Here is a 23,400-nt window from a genome sequence, read left to right on the forward strand (position 1 = left end):
AGCACTATCCTTTTCCACATCTCCCACTGAAAAGAGTCCCCCACCCCATTCTATATGTTGAATCAATGCCAGATACTAAACACACACACTATATATTGTATACATGAAAGAAATGGTAAATGGCCACTCATGTTCCAAATTCATTTATAAACAGGATTCTAAGGGAGAGAAACATGAATGAGATAAAACAAGATAGATGATAGGAACAACAGTAATGTTTAATCACTACAGATAAGATAGAAAATACACATACAAAATAAAGTTTTATAAAGAAAATCACATTTGAAAGAGAGTATTAGTGTTTATATTTGACAGACATAGGAACCATGAGGACTTTCGTCAATGCAGTTGTCCATTTAAATGGCTCTAGATTCAAGGTTTTAACAGGACTCAACAAATCTGCTCTGAAGTGCATGAAACACAACAAAACAAATAATTAAGACATAATTCTGACCCAAATGAAGTAAATGGAAGTTCTACCATTGACTTTAAAAGAAATCAGAATTTCATCCTTTGAAACTTAGGGATCTCTAACTTCCTTTGCCTTTTCCCATTGCCTCGAGTCAAATGTTTGAGGTCATTTTTTTTTTAAATAAAGTTTGACTTGAGAATTATCCCCTATAATTTGTTCACAGTGTGCAGTACTCCTACTAATCATAGCAGAAGTTATGTAGTACACACAGTGAGAATTTTTAAATAAAGTATTTAGAATTCAGAAGGAAGTGGATCAACGATGCAGACTATATGAGCCAGTGTAAAATACAAAGCAGCATGAGTTTAAAAATAGGCTAAACTCTAAATTCAATTGAGATGAAATTCTATTAGAAATGTATGAAAAAAACAAACAGATACTACTATAGCTTTGTGGTATGTAGTAATCAGTAGTACAAAGGGGAAAAAGTTACTGAAGACAAAACAATGCTATTAAGCAGAACTGCTAACACAAAAGCATTCAGCGCTAGGATGAAAAGAGGTCAGAAAACCGAAGATTCCTTATTTTTATCTCCTCCAAAGAGTTTTACCAGAATGTAACCCACATTTTTCAAATTTTAGCTAGACCAGAAATAGTCTAATTAGTATTTAAAATTGAAGTCTTTAACCAATCTTCACACACCAACCAAGAGGTAGGTTTCATGTAACAAGAAATCAGCATCTGAAGATATTCAGAGATTATAAAGCCAGAGTAGGCTATTGCTATAATTTAGCCTGATCCCAGCACAGAACAAACCATGAACTTTCCTTGATTTGTTTGAAATTGAGTATTCTATACAATGTGTAGAAACTTTAACTATTTTATAGTCTCCAACAACATACAGTCTACTCCAAAAGGTGGCAGAAGCTTACAGATCTGAGTTTAAGTCTTAAATCACTATACACAAATTCCATTAACTTGTATGGGGAAGATAGAACAGAAACTCAATTCCAATGAAGCTGCCTCTACTGTTTAATTCAAAATAAGGGGTAAAAGAGTGTTCCATGTGAGCTCTTCTATTTTTTTGTGCAACAAAGAACAGAAGCAGCTTTGATGATTTAATGATGACATGCTACACTTGGGAGAGGGACTCTCTTACTCGTAATTACCTTTTCCCTATCTACTTCACAGCTGCAATAAAGCCATTTGTTCTTCAAATATACAATTGTGACTGGTTCCTACTGGTCAGTGTCCAACACCTGCATCTTTATAAATCTGAGTGACAAGTTGTTGCTGTTTTCCTTCTAATACAAATCTACAGTTATCTCAAGCCGGTTTGTGGACAACTGAAACCAACACGAAGAAAGGAGCTTAAGGGAAAATCATTTAGTTGTTTTGCCTAGAACAAATTCAGACAAGGGGAGGAGGGCAGAGAGAAGACAGAGCAAAGGCTTCCTATTGCAACCCAGCGGCCCGTGTTAGTCAGCGCACATCTGAATTATCTGGCCCCCACGTGGGAAGAGGAAGGAAGCAATGCAACTGTGAGCACAAGCACCATCAGGGCTCTGAAGCACTCGGGCTGAGGAATGGAGATGCCCGCAGTATCTTACCTTGTCCAACTCATCGTGCAGCTCGGCCAGGCTAGGCCGGATGAGCTTCTCGCCCAGGTCGGCGGCCGTGTGCCGGTAGTGATCTATCCTGGGCACGGCGTCCATGGTGTTGTGGCCAAAGGTGCGCAGGTAGTAGGTGTTGGTGTGGGTATCGTAGTAGTAGTGGTGATGCCCGCCGGGGCCGCCGCACCCGGAGTGGAGACTGCCCTCGCTCAGCACCGTATCGCCGCCGTTCTGGAAGCTGACCCCGCCGCCCTCCGGGCCCCCGCCGTGCTCGACATGGCTATCATCGCCGGCCGACGGGTCCACGAAGTTCACCCGAAACCTGCCTTTGGCTTCGTCGCTGCCCTTCCCCGCCGCGCCGCCCGGCCCGCCAGCTTTCTGGGGTTCGTCCGCTGCCGCCCGGCCAGAGCCCTCCGCCACCAGATCCACCTGGAAGCGGCTCTGGCTCGGGGTGGGACCCAGCGGTCTGCACAGGGCATCACCAGCCGCTGCCGCCGGAGACAGTCCCGCTTCAGGCTCCGCACCGACAGCCGCCGCATCCCCAACGCGAGCCGGCAAGCGCGGCGCTTCCTCAGCGTCTCCCGGCGCCGCAGCAGCCTGCTGCCGGGTGGAGCCAGACGGCGGCTGCTTCCCCTCCATGTCTCCGGCTCACGCGGCAGCGAACGAGCGACGGCCCCGGCTGCCTCTGACACCCCAGCGGCGGCTCGGCTGCTTTAAACGTCCAACCACCAGCCGGGCTGCCCCAAGACCACGCAACGCGCCGCGCCCGCCCCTCCTCGCCTCTCCCCTCCCTCCGCCTCCGCCGCAGCGCCAGGTGATGATGCTGCCGCCGCCGCCGCGGCAGTTCTGGCTCCTCCGCCCGCCACAAGACCCTGAGCCCGGACAGAGGGGCAGCAACAGCCGCCTTGCTGCGCGCTCCGCAGCGGCACCCGACACCTCCTGCCCCCCACCCACCCGCGCTGGGCAGCAGGGCCCCCGGCTGAGGGCACACGCGGCTCCCGCTCCCCACCGCGCTGCCTGACCTAATCCCAGAACCGCCCGACACGCCGCGGCAGGGTCCCACGCCGCCGCACTGACACCCCGAGGAGCAGGCGGAGCGGCGCTCGCCCGGCGGGCTGGCCCCAAGGCGCTGACAGCAGCCGGCCGAAGGGGCAGGGCTCAGCCAATCGCGGCTCGGCGGCGCGGCTCGGGGCTGGGTCTTTAAAGCGACACGAGGGCGGGCTGGCGGCGGAAGTGGCTTTTTTCCGTCCCTCCCCGTCCTCGGGGGGGGGCTCGGCCGCCGGGACTCGCGCGCCTCCGGCCCTAGCGAGCGTCGCTTCCCTTCCCCGGAGCGGGCGCGGCGGCAGCGAGGCGCCGCCTGTCTCGGAGGCTCCGCCCGCCCGGTCCCTCCGGGCGCGCTGCGGCAGGAGGAGACACCCGGCTCTGGGGCGGATGCTAGCGCCGCTACGGCTGCGTCCGCCGCCTCGGAGGAGAAGTGGGTGACAGGCGGCGCTCGCAGCCCCAGCACCAGCAGCCGCCGCTCTTAGACAGGCCGCGCGCGCGCGCTGCTGGCCGATGGTGCCGGCTGGCTCCGTCCCCGCCCCCTGGGCCTAGCCTCGCGCTCGCTCCCCCGGTTTGAAAGTTGTCCGCCCGCCGGCTCCGCAGGCTGCGGCGCGGGGAAAGATCTCGCGAGAAAATCCCCGGGCGCCGCTCTCAGGAGGCGGTGGGGGTCGGGGGCAGGTCAGGTGGAGGCTGAGCAGCAGGAGCCGGTGCGGTTGTGCTGCAATTACTGCACATTTTCATAGCCCCCCTCCCCTTCTGTCTCTTGGTCTATTGACTTAAGGGGAGGGCTGAGCTTCCCCAGCTCTCACCTGCTTTTGCATACACTGCTCAGTGGCAGGCGCACAGGTCTGTGCCTCTGCCTTCTCCCACCCGACTTTGGATGAGGGAGATATGGACAAAGAAAGGCCCAGGCAGGGATCAGCAGCCAGGACCCTGGGGCTATGTCTACGCTGGTGAGTTCTTGCACAAGAACGGCCGTTCTTGCGCAAGAATCCACAGAGCATCCACACTGCCTGTCTGCTCTTGCGCAAGATTTACAGTACCTGCTGGTAAGAGAAAGCTTCTTGCGCAAGAGCTACACTCTTTTCTTACAAGTGTAAGCTCTCTTGCGCGAGAAGCCACCAGTGTAGACATAGCCTGGGTGTGGGGGGGAGATAGCAGCCAGGGCTCTGGATGCAGGTCAGGTGTGCTGCAGCACTTCCCCACACACAGCTAGGTCCTGTGCCTGTCCCCCAACTGTGACCTCAGAGCTCCAGAGCAAGAACCTAACTGACCCTGCCAACTTCCCCACCCTCTCTATCCTGCTCTCAACCGAGATCCAGGAGCCTCGGCTGGGGACGCAGAGCTCCAAATAGTGCCCCCACCCCTAGTGTGACAGACAAAGCTGTGAGGAGGCCTGGGGTTTACAGCAAGAAACCTATCAGCCTTTTTGTCAATTTCACAGGTCTAGCAGATGTCTGTGAAACCGACAATGACAGCGAACAACTGCCCTGCTATACGCTGTCATGATGGTGAAAGTATATTAGTGTAATAGAGCATTTATATCATAAGTAAGGCTGCAGTAGTATATACTGACACAATTAGCATGATGTAAGCTGCCTTACGTTGACCAAACTGTACGTACATAAGAACAGCCATACTGGGTCAGACCAAAGGTCCATCTAGCCCAGTATCCTGTCTGCCAACCTTGCCCAATACCAGATGCCCCAGAGGGAGGGATCACAACAGCTAATCCTCATGTGATCCCCTCCCCACCATTTCCAGAGAAACAGAGGATAGGGACACCATTCCTACTCATCCTGATTAATAGCCATTGATGGCCCTAACCTCCATGAATCTATCTCACTCTTTTTTTAACCCTATTAAAGTTCTAGCCTTCACCGCATCCTCTGGCAAGGAGATCCACAGGTTGACTGCACACTGAGAAAAGAAAAACTTCCTTTTGTTTGTTTTAAATCTGCTGCCTATTATTTTCATTTGGTGACCCCATAGCTCTTATTATGGGAATAAGTAAATAACTTTCCCTTATTCATTTTTTCATACCAGTCATGATTTTATAAACCTCTATTATATCCCTCCTTAGACTCCTCTTTTCTAAGCTGAAAAGTCCAAGTCTTTTTAATCTCTCTTCATATGGCACCTGTTCCAAACACCTCATCATTTTTGTTTCCCTTTTCTGAACCTTTTCCAATGCTAATATCTTTTTTGAGATGGGGTGACCACATCTGTACACATTCACTCAGTGTGCAGAGGCAGTGAAAAAAGCAAATAGAATGTTAGGAGTCATTGTTAGGACTCCTAACATTCTATTTGCTTTTTTCACTGCCTCTGCACACTGAGTGAATGTTTTCAAAGAACTATCCACAATGACTCCAAGACCTCTCTCTTGAGGTGTTGTAGCCAAATTAGTCCCCATCGTATTGTATACATAGCTGGGATTATGCTTTCCAGTGTGCATTACTTTACATTTATCAACATTGATTTCATTTGCCATTTTGTTGCCTAATCACTTAGTTTGATGAGATCTTTTTGAAGCTCTTCACAGTCTGCTTTGCTCTTAACTATCTTGAGCAGTTTGGTATCATCTGAAAATTTTGCCACCTCACTGTTTACCCCTTTCTCTAGATCATTTATAAATAAGTTGAATGGATTGGGTCCCAGGACAGACCCTTGTGGGACCCCACTAGTTACTTCTCTCTGCTCAGAACATTTACTATTTATTCCTACCCTTTGTTTTCTGTCTTTTAACCAGTTATCAATCCACAAAAGGACCTTCCCTCTTATCCCATGACAACTTACTTTACTTAAGAGCCTTTGGTGAGGGCCCTGGTCAAAGGCTTTCTATAAATCTAAATATACTACATCTAAAGGATTAGCCTTGTCCACATGTTTGTTGATCCTCTCAAAGAACTCTAGCAGATTAGTAAGGCATGTTTTCCCTTTACAGAAACCATGTTGACTTTCCCCCAACAAATTATATTCATCCATGTGTCTGACAATTTTATTCTTTACTAGTTTCAACTAATTTGCCCGGTACTAACATTAGACTTACTGGCCTGTAATCACTTACTGGCCTGTGATCTAGAGGATCACCTCTAGAGCCCTTATTAAATATTGGTGTCACATTAGCTATCTTCCAATCAATTAGGTACAGAAGCTGATTTAAAGGATATTTACAAACCACAGTTAATGGTTCTGCAAATTCTTTCAGAACACTTGGGTGAATGCCACCTGGTCCCAGTGACTTGTTACTGTTAACTTTATCAATTTGTTCTAAAACCTCTTCTAATGACACCTCAGTCCGGGACAATTCGTCAGATCTGTCACCTAAAAAGAATGGCTCCGGTTTGGGAATCTCCCCAAGATCCTCAGCCATTAAGACTGAAGCAAAGAATTCATTTAGCTTTTCCGTGATGACTTTATCATCTTTGAGGTCTCCTTTAGCATCTCGATTGTCCAAGGGCCCCACTGGCTGTTTAGCCAGATTCCTGCTTCTGATGTACTTAAAAAACATTTTACTATTACTTTTTGAGTTTTTGGTTAGCTATTCTTCAAATTCCTTTTTGGCTTTTCTTATTATATTTTTACACTTAATTTGACAAAGTTTACGGACTTTTCTATTTTCCTCACTAGGATTTGACTTCCACTTTTTAAAAGATATCTTTTTATCTGTCACCGCTTCTTTTACCTGGTTGTTAAGCCACGGTGGCACTTTTTTGGTTCTCTTATTGTGTTTTTTAATTTGGGGTATACATTTAAGTTGAGCCTCTGTTATGATGTCTTTGAAAAGTTTCCATCCATCTTGCAGAGATTTTACTTTTGTCACTGTACCTTTTTTTTTTTCTGTTTAACTGACTTCCTCATTTTTGTGTAGTTCTGCTTTCTTAAATTAAATGACATAGTGTTGGGCTGCTCAGGTATTTTTCTTACATTAGGTCATTGTTTTCAAGCGGTCCAGTTATATTTACCTCTTGAACCAGATCCTGCGCTCTACTTACGACTAAATCAAGAATAGCCTCTCCCCTTGTGGGTTTCAGAACCCACTGCTCCAAGAAGCAATCATTTAATGTATCAATAAATTTTATCTCTCCATCCTGTCCTGAAGTGACGTGTACCCACTCAATCTGGGGATAGTCGAAATCCCCCACTATTTCCGAGTTTTTTAATTTGATAGCCTCTCTAATCTCCCTTAGCATTTCATAGTCACTATCATTGTCCTGATTATGTGGTCGATAATATATTCCTACAGCTATATTCTTATTATTGGAGCATGGAATCACTATTCATAGAGATTCTATGAACGTTGTGGTTCATTTAAGATTTTTACTTCATTCTTTCATGTATAGAGTCACTCCCTCACCAGCACGACCTGCTCTGTCCCTCCGATATATTATATACCCTGGTATGACTGTGTCCCATTGCTTGTCCTCATTCCACCAAGTTTCCGTGATGCCTATTATATCAATATCCTCCTTTAAAACTAGGCATTCCAGTTAATCCATTTTACTATTTAGACTTCTAGTATTTGCGTATAAGCACTTTAATAATTTGTCACTATTTATCTGTCTGCCATTTCTTGATGTTAGACTCTTTCATTTGATTGTGCCTCATTTGATCTGATAGTTCCATCATCTCCTCCTGACTAGAAAATAGAGCATCTCTATTAATAGAACCTCCCTGTGACGGGGCTGGCCAGCCTCCCACTGAACAGGGGGGCGGAGAGCCCGCCTATTGGGTGGAATACGCCCCTTCCCCGCAACCCTGCTGGGCATGCTCGCAGTGCAGCCCTGGTATAAAAGGCTGCCGGGCTGCTCAGTTGGGGCTGGCCGCGGGAGGGGAAGGAGCTCCTCTCCAGGCCCCAGAGCCGGAGCCACAGCCACCGGACCAAGAGGTGCAGGACCCGTTACCCCTGCCGATGTTGTCACTGGGACGAGCCAGACCACAACGCTGGCCGTGCTGCACAGCCTCCCTAGAAGCTGTTGCTGCTGTTGCTGGACCTGCACCTTCAGGTGGGACTGCCGTCAGACCAGGCAAGGGGGTAGGAAGCAACCCAAGGCAGGGGCCAGAAAAAGGCCCAGCGGGCTCAGTGAGTTCCGGGGAGAATGCCCTGCTGAGCCAGTAGTGGGAACCACCTGCCACTGATAGGGCCCTGGGTTGGGGCCCAGTGGAGGGGGGGGGCCCAGGCCCCTCTACCCCTTCCTACCAGATCCCAGACGACGAGGGAAACCATTTAAAGGACTAGGCCGCTGGGCCTCCGTTGAAAGGACTAGGCCTCTGTGCCTGCATTTAAAGGGGACCGGACCTTGGGGAGAAGAGGATGGGGCTGGTGAGCCCGCCACACTCCACTAATAGATAGTTTAAAAAGGACTGGGGGAAAAGCCAACAGGTAGTATAAGCTGACATGTAGTATACCACAGAGTTAAGGGCTTGTCTCCTCTACCAGGTGGATTGTTGCTGCAGCGATTGATCCATCAGGGATTGATTTATTGGGTTTTCCCACTAAATCAACTGCCAAATGCACACCTGTGAAGTCCAGTACTCCACCAGAACAAGACACATTACATTGATTGGCGAGTTTCTCCCATTGACCCAGCTCTAGCCAGCCTAGATTTCACACCACTGGACAGTCATGCAGCTGGGAACCCAGACCCTGCTGACAGCCTTTAGCACACATGCATCCCAGCAGTGTGCTACTTGGGGCACATGCAGCCCACAGGTTGAGACCCCACAGCCTAAGAGCCTGACTTTAAACAATCCAGAGTAAAAATTTCTCATCACTCCCCTGAATTTCCCCAACATCTCCCCCCTCCCCCAAGTGCTCAACTATTTATTCGCAGGATTACCAGTTTAGCTGGAAATTTGAATTGAAATTGAAACATAAATATATACTTGTAAAAGCATATATAAATTACTTGTACTTAGAAAGCATAATGTGCTTGAAAAGTATGAATGAAGACTAGCTTTCTCAGACAGCTGTTGTTTATAACAAAGTCAGCACATTTATTTTGGCTATATTGGCCAACACAATAATTTCAAATTATGATTTGCAAGCAAGGTATGAGTAAACTTTCTCTTGACAGTTAGCAATAAACCAGACTCGAGGACCAGAATGTATTTACATGAACACACCTACTTTGTCTAGCTATCCAACAGGCATTGGTTTATTAATCACTTTAGTACTGAATGTGTGTGTGTGGGAGAGGCATTAAATATTTTCCTTGTGGTATGAGTGAAGGGCAGCAAAACTGTACTTAGCTTACCTGAATGAGGGGGACATCCTTCAGTGCTTAATTTGTGATAGGGCTTGCCAGTTCTGCACCTCAGCTTCTCTAGACTTGTTGCATCTGTTATAAAAGTAGCAAATTTGCTTGAGCTCTGGTACCTCTTTCATTACAAATTAAGCATAGATTTATATAGTAAAAGAGGAGGAACTTGGTTTGCCAGACTAATTAGACAAGCCAATACTGACAACGTACACAAAAAGGCTGCAAAACACAAAACCTCTAGCCAGTCACCATAAAAGCCAATTTTAGAAGTACTTAATGAGACAGTTAAGAATGCTGGACAGACAACACAGTTGCTGTGAACCAACATAGCTGTTGCATCATGCTTTCTATTTATGCAAGAAATACCCCACTGTAGGCCAAGCTGTAGGCCAAGCTAAGTGTGTTTTCACTTGTTAATCCTGAAGTTTGATGCTGATTCCGAATATGATTGACAAATGTTTGCTACATCTTTCTGCAAAAGACTCAGTTGACTGAATAGAAGCATGCACTGCAACAGTGAAAGTCTCAGCAGTTGAAAAAGTGAATAACTCTCTTACCATATTCAAAGAATGTGCATACATGGCTGATGAATGCACATAGGCATCAAGTATTAAGTCATGGTATACATTATCTTGATGTTCATGGGAGACCAGTAGATACATTCTAGATGTTCAAGTTATAGGAGACACGTCCGCTGCATATGGGACATCTTATAAGAGTTAAATGCTAGTAAACTGATCCCTATTTGACGAAACTATAAACTTCTCTGAAAGACATAGATGAGTACAGGCAGTCCCCGGGTTATGTACAAGATAGGGACTGTAGGTTTGTTCTTAAGTTGAATCTGTATGTAAGTCGGAACTGGCGTCCAGATTCAGCCACTGCTGAAATTGACCAGCGGCTGACTACAGGAAGCCCAAGGCAGAATTGCTCTGCCCCGGGCTTCCTGGAATCAGACGCTGATCAGTTTCAACAGCGGCTGAATCTGGATGCCTGGGACAGAGCAGCTGGGGTGCTGCCGGGTAGGTCCCCGCAGCGCCACACCTCGGCGCTACGGGGACCAACCCGGCAGCACCCCAGCTGCTCTACCCCAGGCGTCCCCAAGTCAGCTGCTACTGAAACTGATCAGCGGCTGATTCCAGGAAGCCCGGGGCAGAGCAACTCTGCCTCGGGCTTCCTGTAGTCAGCCATTGGTCAGATTCAGCAGTGGCTGACTTGGGGACGCCTGGGGCAGAGCAGCTGGGGTGCTGCTGGGTTGCTCCAGTAGCGCCGCTCCTCGGGCTATTGGACCAACCCAGCAGCACCCCAGCTGCTCTGCCCCAGGCGTCCTGATTCAGCCACTGCTGAAACTGACCAGCAGCAGCTGAATCAGGACGCCTGGGGCAGAGCAGCTGGGGTGCTGCTGGGTTGGTCCAGTAGCGCCAAGAGCGGCGCTGCGGGAACAACCGGCAGCGCCCCTGCTGCTCTACCACAGGCGTCCCGAGAAAAGCCTGGTCTGCTGGGGGGGGGGTGCGCACTATCTGGGCCCCGCCCCAGCAGACCAGGGAGACGCGGGCGGCGGGACCAAGACACGCCGCGATCCCGCCACCCGGGTCCTCCGCGTCTCCCTGGTCTGCTGGGGACCCCCCCAACAGAAGCCATCTACTGCAACTAGCACTAACATGAGCTACAGAATCTTCAAAAAAACATTACAAAGCCATAACTTTAATGCTTTGTTATACTTTTTTTCAGTGAGAGTGCAAAAGGACTGAACATCTTGGAAACAATTAGAAGATACAATGGGACTGAAGATCTAATTAGTTCAAACTGGGAAAATCTGGTGGCTTTTTAATGAGTGATTATTGGCTGTTGTCTTTAAGTGATTGCAACCATTATTACTGGCTTTCCAAAGTATCTACTGAAATAGGATAACTCCAAGTAGACTAATTTTGCTACTAAGTTTAGAAAAGACTATCACCATTTTCTCTTATAAATCTGTTGAAACCATTTGGGTCATTAAACAATGCCATCCCGGAATCTGCAACAATAGTAGTAAATCTTTGTGCAATATAAGAAAGTAACCTTGGATCAATCTGAGAGATGGTCATTGAAAATGTACTGGACAAGCAAACACGTTAGTCCAAAAATTGAATAGTGAAGGCACATGCATCGAATTCTTAAATGACAAGAAACAGAACTGTGTGTTAAGCCAGCTGAGAGAGAACAGCTTTTATTCTTACAAATCTACTATAGCGATTTCTAGATTCTACTCAACCTCTATGGAGCTTTTACAGTTGAGTGGAATGAGGCACTAACACAATGGGGGTGCTGTGTGATCAGGACAGAATAGGATATTATAAACAAAGACTGGAAAATTATATAATTTATTTTTACGATCAATCCAGTCTTTATGCTATGTAAGAATTCATCTCTTGCTACTCCCATCTTAACAGCTATAGTTGAGTATTCTTTTTTTCTCATTGAACAGAATTTTATGTTCTGAAACAGTCACCTTCTACCTGATCATGAACATATCGTGAAGGATTGGAAGTAGGAGACACAAACAAACAGTATTCCATAGTTCTTATTTAACAAGCTATTACAAATAAATATTACCATGCATCTTTTTTACTTATATTTTTATAATAGCTAATTTATTTCTAAAAGCACTTGCCATGGAATTTTTAGCAAGGATTTGATTCATATTCAGCCAGGATTTAATTATGGATTAAATGCAGCTACCTCTTAGGGGTACAATACAGCAGTTATTTAAGAGGGTGCAGAAACATTTCACAATAATTCAGAGAAGAAAGTGGTGTATTCAATTGAAATAGTTAAATATTTCCTAGTACAGTTCCACTTACATTATTACTATAATGAATTTCAGTGACATTATGCTTTGTTCCCTAATGATAACATACTAACATCTCATTGAAATCAACTGGCATAATTTTTGAGCAAAGTTTGGGAAAAGATGATGATTTTATCACAGTATATACCTATACAATATTTCCTTAAAATGTTATGGAGGTGAAGATTTGTGGAGGTGTTTCTTCAAAATCCTGTGAAAGATCATAAAAACAAAACTAGTGAAAAATCCAACTTTGGTTGGAAGGTTGGAAAACAAAGGAATGAGCCAAAAATATAAATATGTGGAAAAATAATAGAATACTATTGGGGAAGGGCCTTATAACCTGACATATCTTGTTTTGATGGTTGCAGGAATCAGAAATGCATTCAAAGTTAAATTGGTTTTCATTAGCTAAAGATATGAAGAAGGAAATGAATTTTCACATATACTATAAACTAATGTATATGTATAAAATAAGGGATAAGGGATCTTTCGGAAAAGGCTTTATTTTCCGAAAGATCCGCGTCTAGACTGGCGCTTTTTCCGGCAAAGCTCCGTGCCTAAAAAAAGTGGCAGCCATTTTTATGCTAATGAAGTGGGGGAGATTTAAATCCCTGCTTCATTAGCAATTGCGATACATCTAATTTGCATTCCTTTTACGAAAAAGGGATGCAATCTAGATGTAGCCTATATCTATGAAATATACCCATAGTTCAAAGATGCAGAAACTGCCTTCAGAAATGGCTATATCTGTTACTGGTCAAAATATCAAGGTTTAATACCAATATCCAGTATTTGAGACATGTAAATAAATGAGCAGCTACATTTTTTTACACATTTTTATTTCAGAAGTACTGTTGAAGGAAATCATATTCTACTTTCATTATTACAATAAAATTGAATAAATAAATATTTGCAGCTACATTATTTTATATGGTCCTGATCCTCCATCAGTTTTATGTTAGCATGACTCCATTCACCATAATGTAGTCACACCAATGTATAACTGGTTTAATGAAATGGAGACTGGGGTCCATATATATATTTCAGCCACATCTGACATCCTGAATTTGAGGATTTTGAATATGGAGCACGGGTGTTTATACCTGTGTAACTGGATTTGATCTTAGGATCTCTGCACCATCATGTCCTGCTATCCCCGGGAGTGTGAGCTGGCCCAGGACTGCACCCCAACCCCTGTGCTGCCTATAGTGTGGAGGGGGAGGAGCCGGGAGGGGAGATGTGCCCTGCTTCTGTGTAGCGGGGGAGGGGCTGGAGGGAGGGCAGTGTGCAGTGTCTCTCCCCGGGGTTAGAAGCCTGTCATGTGTCTTCACGCGTAGACGTGTGTGGGTAACAGGCCAGGGTCCCTGCATGGCACCCAGCTGGGGCCACATGTCCCAGCTGGCACGGCAGATGCACAGGTTGCTGCCTGCTCCATGGTTGGCAAAGCCCACGTGCATGGTCCCTGGGCTCCCCCTCTCTCCCAGCCCCACATAAGGGGACTGTGATGGTACTCACAGGTAGAGGCCTCCCTAACCTCAGATGAGGCTGCTGATGGGCTCTATGGTATGGCTCAGGGGTCCTGGGTGGAGGGCACACTCCCTGCAGGCTCCTGCGGCTCCTGGCTGCCATCCTTCTCCTCTTCCCCCGTGTCAGGGGCAGGGTCCTCTGCCGCGGGGTCAATGACCATCTGGGGGCACGGACCATCTGACCCCCCAGGATGTGGTCCAGGGCCTCGTAGTGTGGGCAGGTCTCCGGGTCAGCCCCTGATTGAGAGCCCCTGGCATAGGCCTGCCACAGCTCTTTGATTTTAGTTCACACCTGCTCCTGGCTGCACATGTGCCCTCTGGTGGCCAGGTGTAGACAGCCGCATTCCTGTGCCTAGTGTGGAGATCTTGGGCATTGGAGGCCACCCCCAAACCTTCATGAGGTCCACGATCTCTGCACTAGACCAGGCAGGCGCCTGCCTTTTGCAGCCCCTGGCAGGCTTCTGGGAGCTGCCAGCCTGGTCCTGGGGAGTGGTGGAGGGCTGGGTGGCAGTGGGTTGCTGGCTCATCCTGTGCCAGGTGCACGTTCTGCTGGCTGTGTGCTGGCAGGCTTGCAACTGGCACAGCCACTGTGGCCAGAGTCTGCCCCTTAAAGGGCTCTGGGGCTGGGGGGAGAGCAGACGAGTTTTCCTGGTTGTGCCCAGAGTGGCCACCAGGGCTCCCTGGGAAGGGCTGGAAGCCCCCTATTTCGAATTAAGTGTCTACACAGCACTTAATTTGAAATAGCTATTTCAAATTTGGCGTTACTCCTCATAGAATGAGGTTCACCAAATTCGAAATAAGCGCTCCACTATTTCTAATTAAATTCAAAATAGCGGTTTGCATGTATAGACGCTATTGAATTTAATTCGAAATAACGGCTGTTACTGCGTTCTTTATTTTGTCCTCTACATCTACTGTAGATGTCTGTCCAAATGAATGCATTAAGTAATACTGTATTTCTCTTTCCAGATTACTGGATGAATTTCTGAGCAATTAGCACATAGTCATGTGGCAATTTACCTGTATTCGTATTAAATTATTCCTAGCCACCAGAAAAAAAAATTATAGCACCACACTTCTGAAAAATTTCCAGACAAATCCTATGATTAAGGCCGTCTGGAATGATTTTGGGAAAGCTGTACTGCCATTCAGCTGTAGGGGTAAAACAACTTCAGGGTTCTTGTTTTTTCTCTACAAGCTTTTCAATGTATTCTTATATACATTCAGATTTCCGTTACCCCAACTGATATTCTTCTACACGTACTCTGTTTTTGCCATTTTTTGTAACCAGGCTGCTTTCAAAATTAATCTACTATATTTAAATGTTATCCTTTAGAGGAGATTAGCAATATACTCCTTCAATTTCAATAATTTCTTTTGATAATACTGTAATAGCAGTACAAACAACAAGAAGTCCAGTGGTAATTTAAAGAATAACAAATTTATTAAGGCATTAGAGCATAAGTTTTTGTGAGCTACACCTCACTTCTTCAGATTCCGTCAGCATCTGAGGAAGTGAGTTGTAGTTCACAAAAGCTTATGTTCTAATACTCTAATAAATTTGTTTATCTTTCAAGTACCACCAGATTCATCATTGTTTTTGCTGGAACAGACTAACACAGATACCTCTCTGAAACCTATCATAGGAGTGCAGTCTACTTAGAGGCTTCACCTTACATCCACCAGGAAACCAAAGTTGATACAAGATGTGGCTGTCTGTTTGGTAAATGGAGTATCTGACTGTGAGCATAGTCAGCCTGTGTTCCATGCTTTGCACTGGCTGAAAGTTTCCAGGTGAAAAGGTTCTGGTTTTAAAGTCAAACTGATGTATCACCCAAAAGGCCATCTTTCTCTCCTTATTATACTATTACAGTTGAGGTGAATAGAGGTGTCTTTGTAATCCATGGAACCCCATCATATAAATGTGAGGGGGCTGCTGGCAGGGCACTGACTGTGAGGGCCCTGCAGCTATGGAATTCATGCACCCCCCCTTTGGTCTGACATAGGCTTTGTGGGATTCCTTTAAGGCTCATCATATTTCCCAGGCATTTTAAAATAGGGAGTGAATTGTTCAAATTAAGTTAACCCAAGGAATAAACAACACTGCTTTTATTATGTGTGGAATTTTGGATTTTTTTTTTTGACTGCACATGCCTTCTTTGGGGAACGAGGACCCCATGGGACTTGAGCAGTTGCTTTGGGGAGTGGGGGAGGCAGGGTGAGTGTCAATATTCTGAGCTTCCTTTCAGAGAGTGTAAACCCCTTGCAAATCATTGGGGAAAAAAGGATCCACAGAGGCTCTGTGCTCCATTCAGCATGCAGGGAGATTTAGGAACATGGCTAAATGGGGAACTGAAGCAAGATCAGATCTGTTCATATGCAAATAAGAGATGGTAAAGAGCAATGTGTGGAGGTGGGAAGAGAAAAGGAAAGCTATGTAGTCCTGAAGTGTAGGGTGAACCCAACCCAGAGAACTGGATTCTACTCAACTTTCAAAGCTTTGTGTAGGGTCCAAGATTTGAACGAACATTGTGGAAAATAAAGTATTGTCCATGGCCTAATTTCTTGTAATACCATTATTTTTTAAACAAATTCTTTCCAATTTAGGAAAAATGCATTCCTCTATGAGCATCATGTACATTATACCAAGTATGCAATTTTAAGATGACATCTTTTTAAATTATCTTTGGGAGGTAAGGAACAAAACTCTTACAGCACAAAACAGTTATAACGCTGGCTTCCTACAGCAAAGAATCCCTGGATAGCATACAGACATCATACTCTCTTATGCCAGCCCCACTTTCAGCAACTGGTGTAGGGGGCATGGCCATGAAAAAGGAGTTATGGTTAGGACTCTAACAACCCAGTGAATTTCAGCTGGAGGAACTATTCCTTTGCTTCAAATGAAACATGAACAATTTCATCATAAAAGGAAAAAATTGCATTATAAGCAATTGAAAGCAAGGCTATATAATGTAAATTTATACCTACACTGATCTCAGCTTCAAAAAGCTCAGACAATGAGCTTTTGCTTTACATAATAATGGAGAGATAAAAGCTTGAGCTGAAATTCTTGTGTGTAAGTGGAGATGGGCATTTTAAAACACATAATAGCCTCACAGTTTTCAGCTTCACACTTGTGTTCTTCCCACAGACTTACCCAGACATTACTAACACCAAAGGCAATTAAACCCATTATAATCTTATAAGTAGTAGAAGCTGCAAGTATAAATTTGTACTAATGTATTTGTATCTCCTTGTTTTCTATTCTTATTTTGGGAATACAGATTGTATTACTGGTATTAATTTTATGTCTTTTGTGTGGCTTCTCAAGATATGTTGGCAGGATAAGATTCTATGTAAATCATTGTATCCTTGAACAATGCTAAGTATTATAGTTGAGCTCTTTTTATATTTATTTTTTTAAAACGAATTATTGAAGGGTTTTAGTGCTTAGGTAGTGACTCACCTATATCTAGTCAAAGAACTGGACACTGGGCTACTTAAATCTCTGGCAAATCATTCCAAACTACAGAAGCTGGTAACATACACCGTGTAAGGTATCCAGTGACTCTTTTTCTATTCAAGAAAAGCTTCATTGAACTTTTTTAGGATACATTCAGGATTATCAGAAGGACCTAACAAAGCTAGGCAAATGTCAACATGATGACATGAAATTCAGTGATTATAAATTCATATTGTAAGGAATAATTTGAACTACAGCCAGTCTCCGACTTACGAACTGGTTACGGACCAAGCAATTGGTCGTAACTCGGTTTGTTTGTAAGTTGGACTCCATTGAGTTACACACGACCACACTGTTCGTAAGTGCGGCTTGCGTTCGTAACGCGGGGTCCGCCATTTACAACATTTTTGGTCGTGACTGCGATCGGTCGTAAGTCAACCGTTCACAACTCGGGGACAGGCTGTATACGTTACTTCATTCTCAATTAATGGTCACCACTCAAGAAAAAAAAGACCACAGCATCACTGAGCACATCTTAATGAAAACCTCTGTTCAAGGTGCAGCAATAGTAAAAAAGAAAACACATGTAGGGCGCATAAGGAATGGGATAGAAAATAATACCAAAAATATTATATTGCCATTAAATTAAGGAATGGTACATTCTTACCTGGTATACTGAATTCTGGTTACACTGCCTCAAAAGCAAATAGCAATAGAAGAGAAGGGTTTCAAGTAAATAAATATTGGCACTGAAATGAGAGGTTCAGAAAACTGTAGTTCTTTAATTTAGAGGCGAGACATTTTAGCGGATGTAGAATATATATACAAAATAATGAAGCAGTGGGGAAGATAAAATGGACAGTTACAATTTATTCTTTCTCATAATGAAAGAATGAGGCATTTGATGGACTGAGAGGCAGAAAATTAAAAATTGATTCAAAAAAAGCTTTTCACATCATACATAATTAACCTGTGGATCTCATTACCATAAGATCAAGCAAAAAAGAATTAGACGTTTAAATGGATAATGAAAATGTCAAGAGTTACATTAGATAGAATAAAAAATTGTAAGGGATATAAAAACATTGATGCTTCAGAATATAAGCCAGTTTCTAAGTGTATGTCTACACTGCAGCACTATTTCGGGATACAGGCAGTCACCGGGTTACGTACAAGATAGGGACTGTAGGTTTGTTCTTAAGTTGATTCTGTATGTAAGTCGGAACTGGCGTCCAGATTAAGCCGCTGCTGAAACTGATCAGTTTCAACAGCGGCTGAATCTGGACACCAGTTCTGACTTACATACAGATTCAACTTAAGAACCCCAGGCATCCCCAAGTCAGCTGCTGCTGAAACTGATCAGCGGCTGATTCCAGGAAGCCTGGGGCAGGGTCTTCCTGTAGTCAGCCACTGGTCAGATTCATCAGCGGCTGACTTGGGGACGCCTGGGGCAGAGCAGTTGGGGTGCTGCTGGGTTGGTCCAGTAGCGCCGCTGCTCCTCGGCGCTACTGGACCAACCCAGCAGCACCCAAGCTGCTCTGCCCCAGGCGTCCTGATTCAGCCGCTGCTGAAACTGACCACCAGTGGCTGAATCAGGACGCCTGGGGCAGAGCAGCTGGGGTGCTACCGGGTTGGTCCAGTAGCGCCCACAGCGGCGATACGGGACCAACCGGCAGTGCCCCAGCTGCTGTACCACAGGCGACCGGAGCAAAGCCGTGGAGCACGGAGGCAGCGGGACAGCCCAGACGCGCCGTGGCTGTCCTGCTGCCCTCGGGCTCCGTGGCTTTGCTCTGCTTTGCTCCCCGCCCTCCTGGTCTGCAGACCAGGGAGATGGGGAGCAAAGCGGCGGAACACGCGGGCAGCGGACAGCCCAGATGCGTCTCGGCTGTCTGCTGCCCGCGTGCTTCGCGGCTTTGCTCTCCTTTGCTCCCCGCCCCCCACGCGTCTGGGCTCTCCGCTGCCCGTGTGTTCCGTCGCTTTGCTCCCCATCCCCCTGGTCTGTAGACCAGGGGGACGGGGAGCAAATCAGAGCAAAGTCGTGGAGCATGCAGGCAGCGGACAGCCCAGACGCGTCTGGGCTGTCTGCTGCCCGCGTGTTCCGCCGCTTTGCTTCTTCTCCCTGGTCTGCTGGAGACCAGGGAGAGGGAGGGCCCCGTTCGTAACTGCGGATCCGACATAAGTCGGATCCACGTAACTTGGGGACTGCCTGTACCAGAGGAATCCTGAAATAGCCATACTGAGTCTTAACAGCAAGCCCAATACTTCAAAATATAATGGGCTCACTATTCTGATGTCTCTGTAAACCTTATACCACGAGGAGTAAGGGACGTTTTGGATTAGCAAGTTATTTTGAAATTTGGCGCTGTGTTATTAACACCAAATGACAAAATAAGTTATTTTCAAATAAGATTGAAATAAGATACACAATTTGCGTAGCTCAAATTATGTATCTTATTTTGACCTATGGTGTAGTGTCGATGCACCCTTAGTGACCTGGATTAGGAAAAAATGTTTCCCAGAGGGCAGGTTATTCCAAATTGCTATGTTGATGTTTTTTGTACCTTTCTCTGCTATAGCTAGTACTGGCCATTGTTAGAGGCTAGGTTTCCAGACAATACGGCTGTGTCTAGACTACATCCCTTTTCCGTAAAAGGGGTGCAAATTAGACACATCGCAATTGCAAATGAGCAGGGATTTAAATCCCTCCCGCTTCATTTGCATAAACATGGCTGCCGCTTTTTTCCGGAACGGAGCTTTGCCGGAAAAAAGTGCCAGTCTAGACATGGATCTTTCGGAAAATAAAGCCTTTTCCGAAAGATCCCTTATTCCTTATTTTAAGAGGAATAAGGGATCTTTCGGAAAAGGCTTTATTTTCCGAAAGATCCACGTCTAGATTGGCGCTTTTTTCTGGCAAAGCTCCAAGCCGGAGAAAAGCAGCAGCCATGTTTATGCAAATGAAGCGGGAGGGATTTAAATCCCCGCTTCATTTGCAATTGTGATGTGTCTAATTTGCATCCCTTTTACGGAAAAGGGATGCAGTCTAGACACAGCCTACTTGTAATATGTTACTTTTACATAGTATCTTAACAAACTACCCTTTGCTCACATGGGAATATGGCTGAGTAAAAAGAAATAATGACAACCACAACTACCACCTGCTCATCTGCTGGAAAGGTTGATGGCAGCCAGACATAAGTTAAACAGGCAATCCTGAAACTCTGCTATCTCATGCTGCATTGACTCATCATCCGGAGGCCATGGGACAATATAAATATGGGTAGGTGTAGTTTTATAATGGAGAATGGGGGTGCTGCTGATGTATTTTATTTTTTGTTACTACTTCAAGCCGACAGTGCAGCAGCGCCCCTAGCACTTCTAGATCTAACACAACTGAATATGGGTGTAAGCTATCAAAATTTGTCCAGATGTCATATAAGCAGTGCTCAAGATCTGGTCCACACACTCTTTTGTTAAGTATCACCAGGATATGTTCTACATTCTTTTCCTCTTTTTTGAAAGCTGGGTAGATAATTGACTAAATATACACCAACTTGTTAGCCTTTCTTTCATCTATTAGCTGTTTCACTTGAGTCATAGTTCAAGGATACCTTCGCAACATATCTGTAAACAGTTTGTTTAGACCACTGTCTAGACAGTTATTATAACTGCAGCTCTTCTTTATCTGATCTATCAAGCCATAAATCTTAGGTTTTATCCAGTTTCACACGCAGCCACTGTGTGTCAACTGTATCTGAAAAGCCACATGGCAAATGTCTCCCTCTCACTTTGCTGTCTATTGATATCTATCTGTGCCAAAAGGAACAAATGTTATAGGCATTCCTTAATTCTCTTAGATATAGCCTGGAAGGAAATGTGTAAGAAATACTTTCCTACAGCTGTCCCTGGACATCCTCTGATTGTTAATACTGGTTCTCCTCCTCAGCTAATACATAAAAATTAGCAAACCTAAGAACTTCTCTTTATCTTGCAACAAAGCATTTTCTTGCTGCCCTCTCTTCAGATGTCAACAGTGCCTGCCAACAAACAATAGGTTTCCTTTTGTCTCTGGATAGTAATCTCCAGGAAGCGTGTCTGAAGTTTTTTTCCCAGAATGGAAATCACATTTTATTTTAAGTATTATGGCACTATTAATTGACATTATAACAGCAAGTGTTACTATTTTATTCTTTGTCTATCTAACTGTCCCACGCTGAAGGATGCAGCCTTCTTTTTGGAACCAAGTTTACCACCCTTCTATTTCATTGTTAGATATCTCAATTGCATGAGAAATTCTGACTCCCAAATTGTGATAAGAAGAAGGTTATTTTTCCTAAAGCAGTTGATGAGATATAATGTTACATTTTATGCATTATTATGCATTATTTGCTTTTGGCTGTCATTTTTAGGTCTCTATTCCATGACGTGTCTTGGTTCTTGACAGATTGAAAAGTAGCAACTCTCACAACATGCTCCTCAGTTTTCCTGGATCAAGAACCAATGCTCTGTAGTGTCATGATCAGTGTTGGGTGAAATCTTGTAGCGGCTTATGTGCATAACTTCATTCAGCATAAATGAGGAAAAAAGCAATCTCCCTTGTGGAATAGATAGTTAAAATTATAGAAGTCACTCCTCAAAATGCAAGCAACATGATTAAATCTGAACTATGTGGCTGGAGAGATTCTACTACGTATTGCTGGATAATCTGCCTGTGTAAGTGGGACAAACACCAGAGAGGCTGAGAAAGAAGGGAACAAAAAGATTAGGACAGAGAAGGACTTCTAGCATGATTTTGAGAAACAGCTAAGTGAGAGAGGTTTTAGGTAAAATGTCTAGATAGACGCTTGGAACTATAAGCAAAGAAACAATTCTTACTCTACCAGAGAAATAACTTTATGTACATTTGTAAATAAACTGTATTGTGTATCATAGAAATACCTCAAATGGTCTGGTAGCAGTTTATAGATTATCAAAACATGTAGATGGTATCATGAGCTTTTGTGACCAGAGTCATCTGAAGAAGTGGGCTGTGCCCATGAAAACTCATGATACCATCAACATATTTTGTTAGTCTATAAAGTGCTACCAGACCATTTGTTGTTTTATTCTTCAACAGACTAACTCGGTTACCCCCTGAAGCTCTTGAACATAGAAATACCTGACAGTCATATTTTTTTCCTCTGAATGGAAACAATTCTCAGGACCCTAAATTTTGGATAAAACCTGAAGTCAAAAGGGAAAACAGTTTTAAAATACATTGATACATAACAGATGGTGTTTTACAAATCTAGGCCATAGTTAAGAAAAGCATTTCAATATATGCTTAACACCACTGTGACGGGGCAGCCAAGCCCCGCACTGAGAGACAGGGGCTCTGCGCCCTGGTAGAGAAGCCGCGGAGCAGATACCGGCTGTGCGCCGGCTGCTCCCAAGCCGCGGCTCAGCAGAAACGCCGCGGCTCAGCTGAGCAGAGGCGCGGCTCGGCGGGGCAGCCCCGCGGATCAGCTGAGCAAAGACGCGGTTCAGCTGGGCGACCGCCCAGCCGCCGCCGGATAGATGCGGGGCCAGCCCGGGCGGGCCGAAAGGCCAATCAACGGCTCCAACCAGGGCGGGGGCGGGACGAGCACGGGGGGGGGGGCCAGCCCGCCGGGAGCATCAAATACCGCCGGGCAACACAAGCAAAGGGGGGAGAGAGCAGCAAGACGGAGAGACGGGACTCGCCCGGAGGGACCGTGAGGCTCCCCGATCTGTCGCCCCGCTGAGACGCGCCGCCGCTGGGGTAAGGACCACGGAGGGGAGAAAAGGAAGTGGCCCAGGGCAGGGCGGTGAGGAAGCCCATGGGCTGATGCGTTTAGGGGCACACCCCCGTCAGCCGGACCCAGACTGGTAGTCAGTTGGAGTCCTTAGGGCCCTGGGCTGGGGCCCATGAGTGAGGGCGGGCCCGGGCCCCTCTTTTCCCCCCTCCGCTTGGGAGAACACGCCGGAGGAGGAGCACTCAATGCTGAACGGCGAGCGGACCTCACTTACGGGGCACCTGACGTCCCAAGACGGGGACGACGCGGACAGGGCTAGACGTGGCGGACGCATATCCTCCCATCCCCCTTTCTCCCGGATAGGAAGGGGGGGGGGGCTAAGGCCGTCACAACCACCCTCATACAGCAGAGCACTTACACATGGGCTTAATTTTAAACATGTTCATAAAACCTACTGGAGCAAATGTGTAAATCCTTTTGCGTGACAGGGGTG

The 23,400-nt window shown here is 45.7% G+C and overlaps 1 protein-coding gene across 1 annotated transcript in view; it reads right to left on the reverse strand.

Annotated features, from left to right (window-relative positions):
- The window catches only part of SLC12A2 (solute carrier family 12 member 2), a 109,334-nt gene extending 105,718 nt beyond the window's left edge, over nucleotides 1-3,616 (reverse strand). The window contains exon 1 of the mRNA XM_075931906.2: nucleotides 2,023-3,616. Coding sequence (XP_075788021.2) covers nucleotides 2,023-2,664 — 642 coding nt within the window. The 5' untranslated portion in view covers nucleotides 2,665-3,616. The remainder of the gene's footprint in view (nucleotides 1-2,022) is intronic.
- Nucleotides 3,617-23,400: the final 19,784 nt, after the last annotated feature.

Source organism: Pelodiscus sinensis, chromosome 6, assembly GCF_052426305.1.
Source record: "Pelodiscus sinensis isolate ZL-2025 chromosome 6, ASM5242630v1, whole genome shotgun sequence".
NCBI lineage: Eukaryota > Metazoa > Chordata > Testudines > Trionychidae > Pelodiscus > Pelodiscus sinensis.